Below are 20,587 nucleotides of genomic sequence, written 5' to 3'. Positions count from 1 at the left end.
TCCTCCTATTCCATATTGTCACTATTGTGCCTACCCACATAAAAAAAAAAATTTTTTTTATAATCAAGCTAATTTGTCCTATCTATTGTGTTATGACAGGAGACCTACCTGGACGTGCTCTTCTCCCCCCTGAGATTCACTGCCTCTGCTATAGTCAAAGCCCTACAGATTTACAGGAGAGGCACAGAGCGAATCACTGATCTCCCCTGGGAGACCCTCAAGAAAGAGGTGACGGTGGCTGTGGAGAAGGAGGTAAGCTAGACCAGGCTCCCTGCTTTCTGCGTATTCTCTCCATCTGACTCACACACCGTCTCCTTCTGACTTTTTTCTCAGCTTGTTTCTGCTGCATTTCCTACATGTATGACTCTCTCCCTCTCTAGCTGCAGAGCAGTGTAACAGAGTTTGAGTTCAGCCAGGAGGAGTACAGGCAGCTACAGGTGGAGTTCTGGTCCAAGTTCTATGCCTGCTGTCTACAGTACCAGGAGGCTCTGGCCACACCACTGGGCCTGCTGCTCAACCCACATACACACATGGTCTGTGTGCTGAAGAAGGTACAGATTGGAAGAGAGACTACATTACACTACATTCTTGCATATGTTTAGTTGATTTGGGACCATGTGACCCAAAAGGGGACGAAGGAAACCTGGTCATTTAAAACATAGTTTTTTCATGTTTCATATTAAAATAATTTTGCTGGATTGCAGTCAATAAGTGACTGTGTTTGATCCAGGGCTTTGTGTCATTCCTGGTGCCCTGCTTTGCTGTGGAGCACCTGTACCTGTCTTTTGATGAGTACCTGTTCTCAGAGGAAGAGACACCCGTGGCTGAGGGTAAAGACAAGACCTCTCTCGTTCATCTGTGTCTACTGAGAATGTATAGTAGCCATTTTAGATCCAGAGAGCTCTTTACCTACTGGGTTTTTGTCAAGTGTAGCCATTCACACTTTAAGTGGTTCAATGTGAATTTGTTTCTCCTTGTTGAAAAGGTAGACATTGTTTGCCATTTTGGCTCTGCGGGACTCCCAGTTTCTCCTCGTACCATGTTTCCCTATGTCCAGACCCGGAGGTTTGTCGTGACGTGCTGCAGCTGGTGCAGTGTCTGAGGCTGGTGAGTGACGCGGTGCCGGGGGACATGGCCTACGAGATGGAGAAAGCCCTGGAACATCTCCAGTCACCTGAGAGGGCTGCGGAGATGGTGCTGGAGAACTTACTGGCCAACGACAAGTCAGTACGCACACACCTCAACAGTGAAAATTACTATGTACTGTCTATGGAGGCCAGTTGAAAGTCAATTAATGAATTGGGAAAAAATTGTCATAGAAAAAATAATTTCAACCAACAAATGTTGTTGACCTCCTATGGGTCATTCACATGCAGGCATTGCCGTGCTGTGTGGGGTTTCGTGACTGACTGTTATGCTTCTTTCATTCCCATCGTAGTGAGAATGTGATAGAGGACATCCATAACAAACTACACGACGTCCGTAACCCTTTGGCAGCCATGGCTGTGCTGATCAGAGAGATGGACCTGGAGACTGACTCGGAGCCAGTTGGAGAGGGGTCTCTCACCATAGGTAAGACCTATATAATATTATACCATGCTACCTACCACACTATACCATGGCTAATATACAGTACCAGTCAAAAGTTGACACACCTACTCATTCCATGGTTTTTATTTTGTAAAATGTTCTACATTGTAGAATAATAGTGAAAACATAAACTATGAAATAACACATGGAATCATGTATTAAGCAAAAAAGGTGTTAAAACAAATCAAAATATATTTTATATTTGAGATTTTTCTAATTATCCACCCTTTACTTTGATGACAGCTTTGCACACTCTTGGCATTCTCTCAATCAGCTTCATGAGATAAGCACCTGGAATGCATTTCAATGAATAGGTGTGCCTTGTTAAAAGTTAATTTGTGGAATTTCTTTACTTAATGCATTTGGGCCAATCAGTTGTGAAGTTAGCCCTTTTTTGGTAAAAGACCAAGTCCATATTATGGCAAGAACAGCTCAAAAAAGCAAAGAGAAATGACAGTCCATCATTACTTTAAGACACGAAGGTCAGTCAATCCGGAACATTTCAAGAACTTTGAAAGTTTCTTCAAGTACATTTGCAAAAACCATCAAGCGCTATGATGAAGCTGGCTCTCATGAGGACCACCACAGGAAAGGAAGACCCAGAGTTACCTCTGCTGCAGAGGATAAGTTCATTGGCGTTACAAGCTTCAGAAATTGCAGCCCAAATAAATGCTTCAGAGTTCAAGTAACAGAAACATTTCAACATCAACTGTTCAGAGGAGACTGTGTGAATCAGGCCTTCGTGGTTGAATTGCTGCAAAGAAAACACTACTAAAGAACACCAATAAGAAGGAGAGACTTGCTTGGGCCAAGAAACACAAGCAATGGACATTAGACCGGTGGAAATCTGTCCTTTGGTCTGGAGTCCAAATGTGAGATTTTTGGTTCCAACCGCCGTGTCTTTGTGAGACGCAGTGTGGGTGAATGGATGATCTCTGCATGTGTATTTCCCACCGTAAAGCATGGAGGAGGAGGTGTTATGGTGTGGGGGTGCTTTGCTGGTGACACTGTCAGTGATTTTATTTAGAATTCAAGGCACACTTAACCAGCATGGCTACCACGGCATTCTGCAGCGATACGCCATCCCATCTGGTTTGGGCTTAGTGGTATTATCATTTGTTTTTCAACAGGACAATGAGCCAAAACACACCTCCAGGCTGTGTAAGGGCTATTTGACCAAGAAGGAGAGTGATGGAGTGCTGCATCAGATGACCTGGCCTCCACAATCCCCCGGCCTCAACCCATTCATGTACATTCTACCTCAATTGGGCCGACCAACCAGTACTCCGCACATTGGCTAACCGGCCTATCTGCATTGTGTCCCGCCAACCACCACCCGCCAACGCCTCTTTAATGCTACTGCTACTCTCTGTTCATCATACATGCATAGTTGCTTTAACCATATTTACATGTATATACTACCTCAATCAGCCTGACTAACCGGTGTCTGTATGTAGCCTCGCTACTTTTATAGCCTCGCTACTGTATATAGCCTCGCTACTGTTTTTCACAGTCTTTTTACTATTGTTTTTATTTCTTTACTTACGTATTGTTCACCTAATAACTTTTTTGCACTATTTTTCGCTACTTTTATAGCCTCGCTACTGTATATAGCTTGTCTTTTTACTGTTGTTTTATTTCTTTACTTACCTATTGGTTAGAGCCACGTGACAAATACATTTAGATTTATTTGAATTGGGATGAGTTGGACCGCAGAGTGAAGAAAAAACAGCCAACAAGTGCTCAGCATATGTGGGAACTCCTTCAAGACTGTTGGAAAAGCATTACAGGTGAAGCTGGTTGAGAGAATGCCAAGAGTGTGCAAAGCTGTCAAGGCAAAGGGTTTCTTCTTTGAAGAATCTAAAATTATATTTTGATTTGTTTAACACTATTTGCTTACCTCATGATTCCCTCATGATTCCATATGTTATTTCATAGTTTTGATGTCTTCACTATTATTCTACAATGTAGAAAATTGTAAAAATAAATAAAACCCCTTGAATGAGTAGGTGTGTCCAAACTTATGACTGGTACTGTATATCAACACAGATTAGCCCTAGATAATTCTATATGGTGTCATTTATTGACTGGTAAGTTTGGTTTTTATTATTATTTGAGTAGGAACTTAAACTGAATATTTGAGCTCAGTCTGTGTGAAAATGGACCGGTTTAAACTGATGTGTGTGTGTGCCCCAGCAGGCCAGTCCCTGTCGTGGCGGATCAGTCTGTCCCAACTGTATGGTAGCAGTGTGGCGGTGGCTGTGGTGTGTCAGGCTGTCTGTCAGATGGCCATGACCAGAACCCTGTTCTGTAGGGACCTGCTCATACTGCAGCAGCTCTACCTACGTCTAGGAGACAATGTAAGTAGTAGTACACACACACTGAGACAGAAATACAAACGCATCACACTAGGGCTGACCCCAACAAAAACAAATCTTGGTTGACTGAGAGGAGACTGTTCTTTCGACCAATCGGAATTGTAAAACTTATTTTTGTAGACACAGCCTGTGTGTTTTAATCAAATCAATTATATGCACTGAGCTTGTCTAATTCTAAGCGCACTGTTTGAAATAATTAAGACACATTAATGACCAGAGAGAGACTGACCGCAATTGCAGACTTGCTATGCTGTGTTAAAAGAATTAGTGAGTGACCGTGTGGCTAGCACCCATTGTCTCTCTCCTCCATGCTGCAGCGAACACTACAAAACTTCAAGTGTTTATCACGCTGTCCATGTTGCTGAAGCTGCAACATAATTACAGCCATTTATGACTGAATTTTTGTTACCGAAATCCCTCATTTGTTTAGGAAAAGCATTCCCTATTCCCTCAACCTTTGCTCTCTTTACTTGACACACGTATGCATTGCATGCACGGGACCAATGGGGCCTGACATATAGCATATCATAATCGCATTAATAAATTTGTTATAACAAACTCGGAACACGTGACAGCAAAATGAATACAAAGAACGTGACGGACCAACACGAAACGGGGGAATTTTTACTGGTTGTTCAGGAGGTAAAGGGAAAGTCGGATGTGTGGAATAAATGACTAGTTGTGGAAAATACTGGATAAAGAAGGTAAGGAGCAAGCACTGCATGCATATTATGTGTGCCAAACAGGTGCTGTTAGATTACAATATAATTTTTCTGACCATTTGGAACAATGTAAACACAAAATAAATGATAAGCATACCAGTCTAAAGTTTTTGTAAAGCCTTTATTAGAGCTAAGACTAAAAACAGTCTCATTCATTCGTGAATGCAATTTCCGAAATGGAACGGTTTATTTATTGTTTACGCTAATTATTCATGTTGCTTTATTTTATTTTAAAACAAATTCTTGATTGCATTTAATCTCTTGAATGACTCATGCTGTGTGATGACATGAATGATTGATACAGTAGCCTATATAAGCATTGAAATTAGGGATGCATGATATATCGGTGAACATATCGGAATTGATGAGCAAAACTGATGTCAAAGCTGACGTGCATACCTATATAACATAGGTACATGACGTAATGACCCTACATAAAATTATGCGCTACACGTGCAACACAGCATTCGTAACTTGGCCCACAATGTCTGCTGTGTGGATCGAGCAGTCATTTGAAAGAGTAAGAACATTTTAGCGAGACAACTCAAAAGGCGAAATCCATTAACGCCAAGATAATGGAATACATTGTCCTTGACAATCAACCGTTCTCTGTCGTGGGTGATGTTGGCTTTCGCCATCTGGTCGAGCACCGGTACACACTACCAAGTGTGCTATTTTTTAGACGTTGCTCTACCGGAGTTGCCCAGTAATAGTGTCACTGCTATTACCTTCACGACATACATACTATGGAATGCCATTTGGGTCTTTGCATGCCAAAAAAAGATACAGTAGCACTGTCAAAGCTGTATAAAAAAGTCTGCAAACACCGGCCACGACCGATGTGTTTTCAATACCGCGTTGGTAATAAAGCATAATTTGTTTGACCAACTTCTGAGGTAGCTAGCTTTAGCTTGGTACCTAGCTAGCACCAATACAACCAGCCTGAAAACAATGACCAGTAGAAACTGCAGTCATTTTCATTATTCTTAGCAATGATTTAGGAATGCTTGTGAGTATGTATTAGATGGGTTGCCACTTGTTGTTTGCCTATTGAAATTGAACTTCAGTTCATGAAAATAAATAGCTAGCCAGCTACTTAACCCTGTTGCCCAAAGCTAACGTTATAAGCAGCCAGCAAGCGTCATCTGGCTAGTGAGGCTCGACCGGACCGGGTTGTGTGTTGTGAAGCTAGCCACAATAAGGATTAGGCACAATAGTGGACTTTGCGGTTAGCCTTCAAAATAAAAGTGTCATTGACAGTGATGCAAATTAATACAAATAGTCGGATTATGCCATACATTTATTTTGAAGGCTACGCGCAAATTCCACTATTCCACTATTCCACTATCACATAGATGGGTCCGACCACCATTAATCAAATAAGAACTCTTATTAATTAGGGTTATTTTAGATGAGACCTAACTATATAGTTAGCTAGCTACTGAAACAGATTGTCGTTTTGCTATGTTTTTGGGGAAGAACATTGTTTGCATTCATGAGCTAGCTATTTTTTTAATGACCAGCACTATAGGTGCGCAAGACAACTTTACCAGCATCATAGCATACGTATCGATGAATCGTTGTGACATATGAAATACGAGTGATTGTGTAATAACTACGTACATTTCTTTATGAAAGCGTTAAATTGTGACATGCAGTCATATTCAGGTCCTGATTGGTCAACAAGCTTAAAACCTGTTAAAACTCCTCCCACATTCCACTGAAAAGGCAGAGCGCGAAATTCAAAAAATATTTTTTAGAAATATTTAACTTTCACACATTAACAAGTCCAATACAGCAAATGAAAGATACACATCTTGTGAATCCAGTCAACATGTCCGATTTTTTAAAATGTTTTACAGCGAAAACAGCACGTATATTTATGTTAGCTCACCACCAAATACAAAGAAGGACAGACATTTTTCACAGCACAGGTAGCATGCACAAAGCCAACCTAACTAACCAAGAACCAACCAAACTAACCAAGAAACAACTTCATCAGATGACAGTCTTATAACATGTTACACAATAAATCTATGTTTTGTTCGAAAAATGTGCATATTTGAGGTATAAATCAGTTGTACATTGCAGCTACCATCACAGATACCGTCAAAAATAGCACCGAAGCAGCCAGAGTAATTATAGAGACCAACGTGGAATACCTAAATACTCATCATAAAACATTTCTGAAAAATGCATCGTGTACAGCAAATGAAAGACAAGCATCTTGTGAATCCAGCCAATATTTCAGATTTTTTAAGTGTTTTACAGCGAAAACACAATATAGCATTATATTAGCTTACTACAATAGCCTACACACAACCGCATTCATTCATCAAGGCGCGATAGCAATAGGCACGTTAGCGTTAGCGAATAAACGAGCAAAAGATATCAATTTTCACTAACCTTCATAAACCTTCCTCAGATGACAGTCCTATAACATCAGGTTATACATACACTTATGTTTTGTTCGAAAATGTGCATATTTAGAGCTGAAATCAGTGGTTATCCATTATGCTAATGTAGCTTATTTTTCCCAGAATGTGCGGATATTTCTATTAGACTCTCACCTATTCTGACCAAATAGCTATTCATAAACATTACAAAAAAATACATGTTGTATAGGAAATGATAGTAACACTAGTTCTTAATGCAATCGCAGTGTTAGAATTCTAAAAATATCTTCATTACGACATCCACCTTACGTTATAGCGAGAGAGTGCCCAAAATCTGGGCGCAAAACTACTAGTATACAGTTCGACAGATATATGAAATAGCATCACAAAATGGGTCCTACTTTTGGTGATCTTCCATCAGAATGTTGGACAAGGGGTCCTTTGTCCAGAACAGTCGTTGTTTGGATTTAGAACATCGTTTTTCCCTCCTGATTTAGCAAGCACACTGGCCAAGTGGCTCGAAGCTCTCCTTTCTGAACAAAGGCACACAACGCAACACGCCTAACGTCCCGAATAAATTTCAAAAATCTAATAAAACTATATTGAAAAAACATACTTTACGATGATATGGTCACATGTATCAAATAAAATCAAAGCCGGAGATAGTAATCGCCTATAACGGCAGCTAAACAGATGGCAAATCCAGGACCAACTTCGCGCCTTCCTGAAAACATAAAATGGGTGACACGTCATTCCAAGAGGACGTATTCCATCTCAGACCAAGATAATCACTCCATTTCTTCTCTCACTGCATCTTGACATCCTGGGGAAGGTGTATGACGTGCATGTATACTCATACGTGTCATGCCCATTTATAGGCAGGCCCTTGAACAGAGCATAATTTTCAGACTTTCCACTTCCTGGTCAGAAAGTGTGCTGCCAAATGAGTTCTGTTTTACTCACAGACAAAATTCAAACGGTTTTAGAAACTAGAGAGTGTTTTCTATCCAATAGTAATAATAATATGCATATTGTACGAGCAAGAATAGAGTACGAGGCCGTTTAAATTGGGCACGTTTTTCCCCCAAAGTGTAAATAGCGCCCTCTATCCTCATCAGGTTTTAATTGACACACAAACACCCAAACGACATTCCATAGCAAAGATCCAAACGGCGTTCCATAGAAATCCTGGTTGAGAATGAAACGACTGAACAACGAAACAGCACAGCAAGTAAGTGAAAGAACAAGGTTTTGATTATGTTTTACTGGTAATGGGGACATGCGTAAATGCCAACAAAATAACTGTGTGTGTGTGTGTGTGTGTGTGTGTGTGTGTGTGTGTGTGTGTGTAACCTTTATTTAACTAGGCAAGTCAGTTAAGAACAAATTCTTATTTACAATGACTGCCAAACCCGGACGACGCTGGGCCAATTGTGCGCCGCCCTATGGGACTCCCAATCACGGCCGGATGTGATAGACTGGATTTGAACCAGGGACTGTAGTGACGCCTCTTGCAATGAGATGCAGTGCCTTAGACCGCTGCGTCCGTGTTAACTATTTAACTGTACTAGAATACTTAAAAGGCCGCTAAAATATTAAGTATCGGTATCAGGGTTTTTTTGGCAAGGAAAATATCGGTGCATCACTAATTGAAATACATGCCTAAGTTACAGTATTAAGACTAAACAGGATGCGCTCTTTGGCCTACAGCTCGATGGTTGTCATACAAGGCTGCTATACAAAGCCTATTGATGATAATTACATTACTTATTATAATGATGACAATGACAATAATATCAAGAAAACGGAGGGTTATTACAAATATATATTTTTTCTGACAATTTGGAAGTGTAAACAACACTAAATAAATTTAAAGTAATACCAGAGGCTGTTCTAATGGAAAAAAGTGTTAAGCCTTTATTACAGCATGGCAAAGATTTAAAAACAGCCACATTTGTGAAATTGTTTGACCGACATGTAGTGGCTGAGGCTTGGTGCTCACGGCATCAGTAGGCTATTAAACAAACACACAAAACAGTCTTATTTCTGTTTATATGTACGATTTATAAAGCCAGGCGCATTTAAGTTAAGCTATTCATTATAGACCTAATTAAGTTGGTGTTTCCTCTCACTTTTCTTTGAAAATTAAGGCAAGTGCTTTTTTTCTCTTCTGCTAACTCCAACTGCTGCCTCCGCCGCATTGTTCTCAACACCAATATGCTGGTTAACTTTGCTATTATGCACATAGCAACATGGTCTAGGAAAAGGCGCCAATTCAACAGCGCATTGATGTTTCAGAACCGTGGACAGCGACCGCTATCCAACGCGGGAGAAAGTGCATTTGTTATAAAATATTTGTATTAGTGTTGCACCATTGTTCTTAGGTAATATAACCATATACAATTTCAATAGCGCATGTCTTAGTGATGGACTGCCATCCTCACGGCCTCCACAATGGATTAGTCCACACAGACAGGCGCACAATCAGACAGGTGTCTTGTGTCTTGTACACAATGAAATTTTTTTTTTGTTACTGCTCGACTGAAGAAATCTTGGTCGTCCAACAAACAATTGACCAGTCGACTAAATATGGTCCGCCCTACATCACACACAGTCTGCTCTTCTGACTTAATTGTGTGTGTTCTCCAGGTGTTCCCGGTTGGAGGGCCTCAGCTGCTCCAGCTACAACAGGACCTGATCCCCCGCTCCTCTCAGCTTCTCTCCTCCTACTATCTCCTCAAACACATCACCCAGAGCCTGACCACCACCGTGCCTCTTGACATCATGTACGCACGCACACAAACAACAGACACACACTCCAACGCAACACAACACACAGTATTGAATTCAGTGAATTTTGCCTATTTGACATTGTGTTCTCCCTCCAGAGATGCCAACCTGCAGCACCTGTCAGTCCTGGAGCTGTCTGATTCTCCAGCTATGGCCAGCAACAGATCAGGTCAGGTGCTATGTGTAGCCTCCGTGTTGACTTCAAGCCTCTCTCTAAGCGATTACTTTTTTCCCCTGTTTTAATCAGGAATTCCTGCTTTTTCTTTTCTGACATTTTCCTCTATTCATACATCATTGAAATATGCCTAGCTAACCCAAACCAATATCATACTTTTGTCTGAATTTTCCTGATTGTCTATATTGTCCTGATCACATCCCTGTATCCAACTCCGTTTTCTTTCCCCCTCAGTCCGGAGCCCCCAGACAGTGGTGGAGCTGTTCTACCAGAGCGTAGCGCGGAAGGCCATCATTACACAAATCTACTCCAAGCAGCACAGCCCCTCCCCGGGCACAGCCCTGCTCCACTGGCCCCACATGGTCTCCAGCATGGTCACCCTGCTGGCTCAGCAACTGTATCCTACCACACCTACACACACACACGACTGTGCTTGGCTAAGCAAAAGTTGATGTTTCCCTAGGTAAGGTTATCTACACAGCTGGCATATATTTAAGCAATGTTATTTCTGTCCTCATACACGGCTAGGCTAGTCGAGGCTAGAGTTAATATTCTTTACGCAAGGTTATTACACACCACATGGCTAGCACATGCTATGCTATTAAAGCGAGGCAAAGCTACACTTGATGTGCTTTAGGCAGCGATTTGACTATTAGCCTTAGAGGGTTGCAATGAGGTGCACTGTAAATAATGTCAAGGTTGGCCCTTAACACTATCTCTGTAGCTGGCCCAACAACCTTAGCTTCCAGTTCCCTGAGTGTCTGATGGGCAACTGCCAGTATGCACAACTACAGGTGAGACGCTTCTCACGGACTCTACAACCCTCTCACACACTTATTTGTGTTGCATCATGTTTGTTTTTTTTACCTTGACTGCATAACCAATGTCCTAATTGGGACAATAAATATGTATTTATTGATTGAAGCAGATTTAATTAAAAAGCCAACTGATGCATTTTTAAATAGAATATTTTCTTAAGCTCTGCTTTTCTCTCTCTTCAGGAGTATGTGCGTCTCATTGGGCCGTGGTGTCAGGTTAACGTGGGCTCCTGCCGCTTCATGCTGGGCCAATGTTACCTGGCCAACGGAGAGGGACAGAAGGTGTGTTTTAAAGTGGAACTGACAGCGTTTTAACTTCTTTTCACATATGGAACAAACAGACAATCATATCAGTCAAAAATATCAAATTCCCAATTTATGGGACAAAACTTTAAGATAGAACCTTTCTTTTGTTGTTTTTATTTGCCTCAACATTCCATAGGTGGGCCTAGGAGGGCATAGACCCATCCACTTGGTAGCCAGGCCCAGCCAATCAGGAGTTTTTCCCCACGAAAGGGCTTTATTACAGACAGAAATACTGTTTTATCAGCTGTCCGGGTGGCTGGTCTCAGACGATCCCGCAGGTAAAGAATCCAGATGTGGAGGTCCTGGGCTGGCTTGGTTACACGTGGTCTGCGGTTGTGAGGCCGGTTCAACGTACTGCCAAATTCTCAAACTTTTTTGTGCGTATGGAACATTTCTGGGATCTTTAATTTCAGCTCATGAAACATGGGACCAACACTACATGTTGTGTGTTATTTTTGTTCAGTGTATATAATTCACCAGTACATTTCTTGGTAGTCAAAAATGATTGCTATCAGGTAAATCACAGCTGGCCTGGTTCAATGTTTGCTGCCTTCATTCAGGGATGCACTGTTTCAATGGCTCATAATTTTGTACAAAAACAGATGAATGTAACAAAGGCTGGGAATGACAATACAATCAAACTAACAAGGGCGATGATCACAAGTCGGTCATAATGTGGCTAATAGGCTATCGTAGCAAGCTAAAAACACGGAGCCCAACGTTAGCTATCTGCTAGGAAGATGTCATGTCATTGGAGATGTGGGTCGAATGACTTTTTCCCCTCATATCGTTTTCCGGTGGCTATACACAGCTAGAGATGCAGGTGTCATTTGGTTAGCTAGCAAGAACTTAAACGACTGTTATCCAGTTAGCATATCTCTTGCGTTCGCAAATTCACTCTGGCTATCTACTCCAATTTCAGAGCACTCTCATCTGAGTATGCCAGAGCTCAGAATAACTGATGAATTTACGAACATCAACACCTGCTGAATGTGGCCGGTGTCAGTAAACGAACACAAAGAAAGTAAGTTGGTCATGAACGCTCTGGATAACATGTAAACAGCCTAACCAGCTCTGTTAGGTTGAGTAAAATGGTCAGAGTAAGGCGTTCTCTCATTTGTCTGGAGGTAGCTAGCTAGCAAGCTAGCCAAACTATTGCTATCAGGTTGTAAATCACAGCTGTCCTGGTACAATGTTTGCTGCCTACATTCGGGATGCACTGTTTCAGTTTCAAAGGCTCAATATTTTGGATAAAAAGACGGACGAATGTAACAAAGGCTGGGAATGACAACACAATCGGTTAGCTTTGGGTGCTTGGTTGGGACAAGCATGCGTTGTTAGCAGGTAAGCTGCAGAAGAACGAAAAGGCTACAATTCCCTATCATTTATCAGTACAATTTTGACGGCCAACTAGTTGAAGTTTTGATTTATCTACTGTTCCTTCGTTAGATGTTAGCTCATCTTTCTCTGGCTAGCATTAGTTGTTGATGTCCATAACTGAGGGAGAGAGAGCCTACCTTTTCATGTTTGTTTGATCAATAGGACTGTAAAATTCCCAAACGTAAGAGGACTCCCAAGTGGTATTGACATATTTGCAGAAATCCATGCAGGTGTATTTTGAGGCTTTTGGCGACTGCGTTCTAATGATCAAAAGTCGTACTGTTGTAATTGCCTGTAAACACACAGTCCAGTTCAAAGTGGCCTGTGGCAAATAAAGGCCTACTGTAGCTCCGATTGGCTATGGCGCACCGGTCTGCGTAGACGCTGGTTCTGGATGAGAGAGATGTTATATTTACTGCAGTTAATTGTTCAAACGCATTGCTGCTTTTCCACTCTATATTGATATAGAACTTTCACAAATGCCTTGGTATACGTAAACTTGAAAATGACCATATCTAAGTGCTCGCTTGTCAGAAAATGTTTAAAAAAGTGTCATGCTTCCTGTGGGTTCACATTAACATATTTTAATAAGATATCATGTTGCTCAAATGCAGTCAGTTCCACTTTAAGGGTTGCGGTTGCATTTCAACGTGCCATTATGACTATGGGAAGAGTTGTTGCGGTAGTACAGAAGGTGTAGTGGCTGAAAGCATGAAATATGTCATATTTCTCTGAGTTGTTGCTTCACAGGTGTGACAGAGCAACACCAGTAGCTGTTTTTTTACCCCCATTTGTGGCATGTGTCCAGGCACTGCGGTGTTTCCAGGAGGCGGCGGTGGAGGTGGAGAGGGAGGAGTTTCTTCTGAGATTGACAGGAGCCGAGGAGGAAGCTGCGGCTGCACCGAGACTACAGTACTACAACAAGGTTACTATGGGAACCCGTTCTTTAAATAATATATTATTATTGGATTATTTATTAAATGTAGTCGGGTGCTCGTGCCCTACAAACCCTTTCAAACACAATCTGGATGCGTGTGAGTGGAATGAGTAAAAAAAAAAATTGGTACAGTGTTTTTACTTATTCTTAAGTGTGTGTTAGGTGCTGCGGTTGCTGGAGGACGTTGGTCTGCCAGAGCTGGTCATCCATCTAGCCACTCTGGCTATCACGGAGGCCGTCAATGACCCCAGGAGTCAGGCTGCCCTGTGGACCCGCATCTTCAAGCATCACCTGGACCTAGGACACAACAGCCAAGCCTACGAAGCCCTCACACAGAACCCTGACTCCAGCAGCCAGTTAGACTGTTTGCGTCAGCTTGTTGTGGTTCTGTGTGAGCGTTCTCAACTTCAGGACCTGGTCCAGTTCTCCTACGTCAACCTGCACGATGAGGTAGACACACATACAGTTGTGGCCAAAAGTTTTGAGAATGACACAAATATTAATTTTCAAAGTCTGCTGCCTCAGTTTGTATGATGGCAATTTGCATATACTCCAGAATGTAATTAATTGCAATTCATCTGATCACTCTTCATAACAAAGTCCCTCTTTGCCATGCAAATGAGCTGAATCCCCCAAAAACATTTCCATTGCATTTCAGCCCTGCCACAAAAGAACCAGCTGACACGTCAGTGATTCTCTCGTTAACACAGGTGTGAGTGTTGACGAGGACAAGGCTGGAGATCACTAGGTCATGCTGATTGAGTTCGAATAACAGACTGGAAGCTTCAAAAGGAGGGTGGTGCTTGGAATCATTGTTCTTCCTCTGTCAACCATGGTTACCTGCATGGAAACACGTGCCGTCATCATTGCTTTGCACAAAAAGGGCTTCACAGGCAAGGATATTGCTGCCAGTAAGATTGCACCTAAATCAACCATTTATCGGATCATCAAGAACTTCAAGGAGAGCGGCTCAGTTGTTGTGAAAGTTTCAGGGCACCCAAGAAAGTCCAGCAAGCTCCAGGACCGTCTCCTAAAGTTGATTCAGCTGCGGGAACGGGACACCAGCAGTACAGAGCTTGCTCGGGAATGGCAGCAGGCAGGTGTGAGTGCATCTGCACGCACAGTGAGGCGAAGACTTTTGGGGGATGGCCTGGTGTCAAGAAGGGCAGCAAAGAAGCCACTTCTCTCCAGGAAAAACATCAGGGACAGACCTATATTCTGCAAAAGGTACAGGGATTGGACTGGGGTAAAGTCATTTTCTCTGATGAATCCCCTTTCTGATTGTTTGGGGCATCTGGAGAAAAGATTGTCTGGAGAAGACAAGGTGAGTGCTACCATCAGTCCTGTGTCATGCCAACAGTAAAGCATCCTGAGACCATTCATGTGTGGGGTTGCTTCACAGCCAAGGGAGTGGGCTCACTCACAATTTTGCCTAAGAACACAGCCATGAATAAAGAATGGTACCAACACATCCTCCGAGAGCAACTTCTCCCAACCATCCAGGAACAGTTTGGTGACAAACAATGCCTTTTCCAGCATGATGGAGCACCTTGCCATAAGGCAAAAGTGATAACTAAGTGGCTCGGGGAACAAAACATCAATATTTTGGGTCCATGGCCAGGAAACTCCCCAGACCTTAATCCCATTGAGAACTTGTGGTCAATCCTCAAGAGGCGGGTGGACAAACAAAAACCCACAAACTCCAAGCATTGATTATGCAAGAATGGGCTGCCATCAGTCAGGATGTGGCCCAGAAGTTCATTGACAGCATGCCAGGGCGGATTGCAGAGGTCTTGAAAAAGAAGGATCAACACTGCAAATATTGACTCTTTGCATCAACTTCATGTAATTGTCAATAAAAGCCTTTGACACTTATGAAATGCTTGTAATCATACTTCAGTTTTCCATAGTAACATCTGACAAAAATATCTAGACACTGAAGCAGCAAACGTTGTGGAAATTAATATTTGTCATTCTCAAAACTTTTGGCCACGACTGTACATTCTCTTTACATTTGGTTAGAGCGCATTATGGACTATATAAATGTATTAGATTCATCAGATCAAGTGTTTGACCTTCTTTTCTGGCTGCAGGTGGTCAGCATCATAGAGTCCAGAGCCAGAGCAGTGGACCTGATGTCCCACAACTACTACGAGCTGCTCTACGCCTTCCACATCAACAGACACAACTACAGGAAAGGTGAGAGGAACCTGGGACTCTGTCAGATATTAGCACTCTGTTTATAAATGAGCCTGGTGGTATTTCTTTTTACTCACTCTCCATTTTGTGTGTGTTTTATTTTGATGTGTTTGGCCCTATCTGTGTCCTCCAGCGGGTACGGTGATGTTTGAGTACGGCATGCGTCTGGGCCGGGAGGTGAGGACACAGCTGGGTCTACAGAAACAGGTCAACTGTTGCCTGGCCTCCCTCAACTGTCTACGGCTCATCAGATCTGACTATGCCTGGATTGTCCAACCCACCTCTGGAGCGGTGTATGAGAGGCCCGCTGCATCACCAAAGAGGAACTACGATGGAGAGTTTACTACTGGTCCAGGTGAGATACTATAGGCATAGATAACGATTTGTGATTATTATAATTACCGCGATAAATGTTCCTTTTTGGTCATTACTATCTTTACACCACTATGTTTGGGACATGGTGGGAAATGTGTTTGATGACATGCTCTTTAAATTCTACAGTATTGTAATTGTTTGTCCATTGTTAAGTTCATGTTTTAAGTATCTCTATATTTCTGTTATTACGGGGCTATTACTCTGTTATTAGTGCGCCTGCGCCGGTGTCTCGTAGTTGATGATCCTGGCCTGAGTGCAATGGCAACCGCATATTGTGCTAATACTGTTGCGTAAACGTTGTTAAACTGGAACCTTGTCGTTGTGTCATTTTGAGTTAACATCTGTGTCCCTGCAGTGAGTGGTCAGATGGACATCCTGGAGCTGAAGGACCTTCAGAAGGAGTACGCCCTTGCCCGTAGCCGCCTCACCCTGGCTCAGCATCACCCACCTTCCGCTGCCATTGCAGGTACAAACAACACTGATAACATATTCCCAAAAGTGAATGGAAAGTGACTTGTCAGTAAGCCATCACCAATGCTGTTTTGCCTTGATACCTCTTAATGTGATCATTTAGAGGGGGGAACATTATTCCTGTAAGGAAACAAAACCCTTAATCGAACACCAGAAATGTAACACAGTTCTGTGTGTGGTGTTGCAGGCAGCACCTCTGCAGTGGAGATGGTGTCTCTACTGGTCCAATCGGGACTGTTCGACTGTGCCCTCTCTCTCTGCCAGACCTTCAAACTCTCCCTCACTTCAGTCTTCGAGGGACTTGCCTTCAAGTAAGTAACGGGCAAGGTCAACTGCATGGAGTGACTTGAATTTATACGCATATCTCTCGTTGACAATGCATGATTTACGTGAATTTCCTAGTTATGCATGCAGTTAGTATTCAGCCTGTAGTGATCACATCAAAGTAATCGGTCTTGCTTTGTCTGAACTAACATGTAGATATAGGGGTTTCCTTCGTGTGGTTTGATAGTGGTGTGGTGATGCTTGCAGTTTGTATTTCCAGGTGTATAAAGTTACAGTACGGTGGAGAGGAGAATCAGAATGAAGCCTGGAACTGGCTGGCTGCCAATCAGCTGTGTACCATCACAACCAAAGAATCAAGGTTGGTTAAATGTATGAACTCTTCATGGTACAAATTGGCTAGTTAATACCACATTGTCCACCTTGTGGTGCAGTTGGGAATATTAAAAAGGTCAACTTGAACAATAAAAATAGAAGTGAAATCATGTAAAACATTTTAAAAATGACTTTCCGCCAGTGCGACAGATGAGGCGTGGCGACTTCTGGCCTCTTACCTGGAGAAGCATCCTACCCAGAATGCTCAGCACCATCGCTGTGTCATCAACAGGCTGCTGTCACACGGTGTACCGCTGCCCGACTGGCTGGTCAACGCCTACAAGGTAAGAGAGCGCACTATTTGTGCATGTATTTATATTGCCCTAAATGCAGGACATATTTTCTGAGAAGGACCCCTAGATATGAATTAAATGGAAGAGTCCATAAATGTAACTTTTTGTAGTTGTATTTGCTCCCCATGTATGATAAAACAAGCTTGTTTTGTTTAGGGGGTGGATGCTGCAGCGTTGTTACGGCTCTACCTGAACTACGACCTGCTGGAGGCAGCAGCTGAGCTGGTGTTGGAGTATGTAGATGCCCTCCTGGGGAAGGGACACCAGTACTTTGGCATCGAGGTACACTATACACTGAGTGTACAAAAAATTAGGAACACCTGCTCTTTACATGACAGACTGACCAGGTGAAAGCTATGATCCCTTATTGATGTCACTTGTTAAATCCACTTCAATCATTGTAGATGAAGGGGAGGCGACAGGTTAAAGAAGGATTGTTAAGCCTTGAGACATGGAATATTTGTGTCCCATTCAGCGGGTGACTGGGTAGGACAAAAGAACGGTATGGTAGTAGGTGTCAGGTGCACCTGTTTGTGTCAATAACTAAAACGCTGCTGGGTTTTTAACACAACAGTTTCCTGTGTATCAAGAATGGTCCACCACCCAAATGACATCCAGCCAACTTTACACAACTGTGGGAAGCATTGGAGTCAACATGGACCAGCATCCCTGTGGAATGCTTTCGACACCTTATAGAGTGCATGCCCCAACGAATTGAGGCTGTTGTGAGGGCAAAAGGGGATGCGACTCAATATTAGGAAGGTGTTCCGAATGTTTTGTACACTCGGTGTACGTCACTTCCCATGTTTATGATGCATGGTTGTTTTACCCATCTTAGTTGAACACACTTGATTCTTATCTCTAGAGAAGGGTCTAAAATGTCAAAATAATGGATTGATAAGAACAGATTGAAAAGTCAAATGTTTGTCCTTTAAAAAAAAAAAATCTCTCTGGTAATGGTGTGTTGTACAGAGGCCCCTCTCAGCCACAGCGCCGTTGGTGTGGCTCCCACACACATCCATCGACCAGCTCCTCCAGTCGCTCAACGAGACCCAGACCAACGCCAGAGTAAGTTGATTCGAAATACTATTTTTGAAATCGGTTTGCCAACCTGTGCTGACTGACATGAAACCTGACATGACTGTCCTCAGTTTAAAAATTAACATGCACCACCACGCTCCTCATTACTTGTCCTCTCCATCTCAGATGTACAAGAAACTGCAGGACAAGCTGAATGACTACCACAAACTGGTGGACCAGACGACGAGGAGAAGGCTCCAGGCCCAGTAGAAGCACCGTCTGTCAGTCAAAGCACAGTACTGCTTGCATCCAGATTCTACTCTGCTACCAAAGTGTGCACTTGCACACTCAGTCATGGATTTCAAAGCATTGGATTGGTGTAAGAATTGGCTGGGGGATGTTTCCGCCATTGCTAATTCCATGACGGGGAAGATGGAGGTGCACACTTTAGGAGGTGGGTGGAGAATCGGGTACAGCCTGGCCCCACTGCCCCTCCAGGTGCTGTCTCACTATGGCCATGACTCTCTGGAACACAAAACAGACTCAATGGAAGAAGGGAAATACATGCATTTTTGTATAAGGGTAAATTAAACTGACTTATTCTTATGCACTTCGCCAGATTGTTTTGTGCCAGACATTTTGTGTTGTCTAATTTCAGGCTAACGTTGAGTGAGGGCTCAAGAATATGGAAAAGAGGAATGGGGGAAAAGTGTCCGTCTTACCTGCTTGTTGCATTTACATCTACTGTATACACTCACTGGCCAGTTTACTAGGTACACCCATCTAGTACTGGGTCAGACCACTCTTTGCATCCAGAACAGCCTGAATTCTTTGGGCATGGATTCTACAAGGTTTCAAATGTTTGTTGCTCAGTTGGTATCAAGGGACCTAACGTGTGCCAGGAAAACATTCCCCACACTAGTACACCACTGCCAGCAGGATGGGTCCATGGATTAATACTGTTTACGCCAAATCTTGACTGCCGTCAGCATGATGCAACGGGAACCAGGATTATTTTTAGTGCCCAGTTGATAGGAGTGGGCGTCTGCTGCAATAGCCCACCTGTGACTAGAATCGACGAGTCGTGCGTTCCGAGATGCGACGTTATGTCTGTTTGTGGCCCTCCTGTTAGCTTGCACGATTCTTGCCATTCTCCTTCGACATGTCTCATCAACAACCTGTTTTTCACCCACAGGCAGGACTGCTGCTGACTGGATGCTTTTTTGTTTGTTGCACCATTCTCGGTAAACCCTAGACCCTGTCGTGTGTGAAAAGCCCAGGAGGTTGGCAGGTACTGAGATACTGGATCTGGCATGCCTGGCACCAATGGTCATACTACGCTCAGTCACCTAGGTCACTTGTTTTGCCCATTCTAACGTTAAATCGAACAGTAACTGAATGCGTTGATGCCCTCTGTGCCTGCTTAATATAGCAAGTCACGTGACTGGCTTTAGGAGCCATCCATTTTTGTGAACGGGTGGTGTACCTAATAAACTGGCTGTTGAGTGTGAGTTCAACTAACAATTTTAGGCCTCCCGGGTGGCGCAGTGGTCTAGGGCACTGCATCGCAGCGCTAGCTGTGCCACCAGAGACCCTGGTGGCACAGGTTAACCTACCCTTATCAAGCCGGGTATTTTTTTATGCAACTTTTCACATTTACCTGTTGTTGACGAAGCCGTCTGTGTCAGAGGCCTTATGATGGCGTGGCCTTTTCATTGGAGTCGAGGGATACAACGGAGGTGTCACAAGGGTACTTGTGAGGTATTCTGAGGTCGTAACTGACAACCTTTGAAAATAGCAAGTGAAGGAAATTGTTTTTGGCGGTCACTAAACCATTGCTGGACATTTTATGATACTATCTTTTCTCCTTCTGGTAGGTCCCGGCATCTGTTCATAACCAGGGGATCAGTCTGGCACTTTGTCTTAAATAAAAACTTGGTCAACAATTGTCATTTAGGTTTAAGGTTGAATTGATTTGCATCAATAAAAATAAACCGTGTGCAGGTGATAGAAGCCCAAGAGCTGATATAAACATCTCACCACAAAAAAACTAGATACAATAAGTACAAAAATAAAAGGT

The 20,587-nt window shown here is 42.9% G+C and overlaps 1 protein-coding gene across 1 annotated transcript in view; it reads left to right on the top strand.

The window, feature by feature from the left end:
- LOC120065880 (nuclear pore complex protein Nup160-like) overlaps nt 1–18,777 on the top strand; it is a 30,484-nt gene extending 11,707 nt beyond the window's left edge. Inside the window, exons 10-32 of the mRNA XM_039016923.1 lie at nt 100–252; nt 381–551; nt 731–830; nt 1,058–1,223; nt 1,439–1,572; nt 3,787–3,954; nt 8,138–8,146; nt 9,752–9,872; nt 9,975–10,045; nt 10,286–10,448; nt 10,776–10,845; nt 11,053–11,151; nt 13,364–13,480; nt 13,655–13,942; nt 15,586–15,691; nt 15,825–16,046; nt 16,422–16,532; nt 16,725–16,848; nt 17,082–17,180; nt 17,337–17,478; nt 17,644–17,769; nt 18,460–18,555; nt 18,694–18,777. Coding sequence (XP_038872851.1) covers nt 100–252; nt 381–551; nt 731–830; nt 1,058–1,223; nt 1,439–1,572; nt 3,787–3,954; nt 8,138–8,146; nt 9,752–9,872; nt 9,975–10,045; nt 10,286–10,448; nt 10,776–10,845; nt 11,053–11,151; nt 13,364–13,480; nt 13,655–13,942; nt 15,586–15,691; nt 15,825–16,046; nt 16,422–16,532; nt 16,725–16,848; nt 17,082–17,180; nt 17,337–17,478; nt 17,644–17,769; nt 18,460–18,555; nt 18,694–18,777 — 2,940 coding nt within the window. The remainder of the gene's footprint in view (nt 1–99; nt 253–380; nt 552–730; nt 831–1,057; nt 1,224–1,438; nt 1,573–3,786; nt 3,955–8,137; nt 8,147–9,751; nt 9,873–9,974; nt 10,046–10,285; nt 10,449–10,775; nt 10,846–11,052; nt 11,152–13,363; nt 13,481–13,654; nt 13,943–15,585; nt 15,692–15,824; nt 16,047–16,421; nt 16,533–16,724; nt 16,849–17,081; nt 17,181–17,336; nt 17,479–17,643; nt 17,770–18,459; nt 18,556–18,693) is intronic.
- The last annotated feature ends 1,810 nt before the right edge of the window (nt 18,778–20,587 follow it).

The sequence above is a fragment of the Salvelinus namaycush genome, chromosome 21 (genome assembly GCF_016432855.1).
Source record: "Salvelinus namaycush isolate Seneca chromosome 21, SaNama_1.0, whole genome shotgun sequence".
Taxonomy (NCBI): domain Eukaryota; kingdom Metazoa; phylum Chordata; class Actinopteri; order Salmoniformes; family Salmonidae; genus Salvelinus; species Salvelinus namaycush.
The sequence above is the reverse complement of the archived record's forward strand: the minus strand, read 5'-3'. Positions and strand labels throughout refer to the sequence as shown.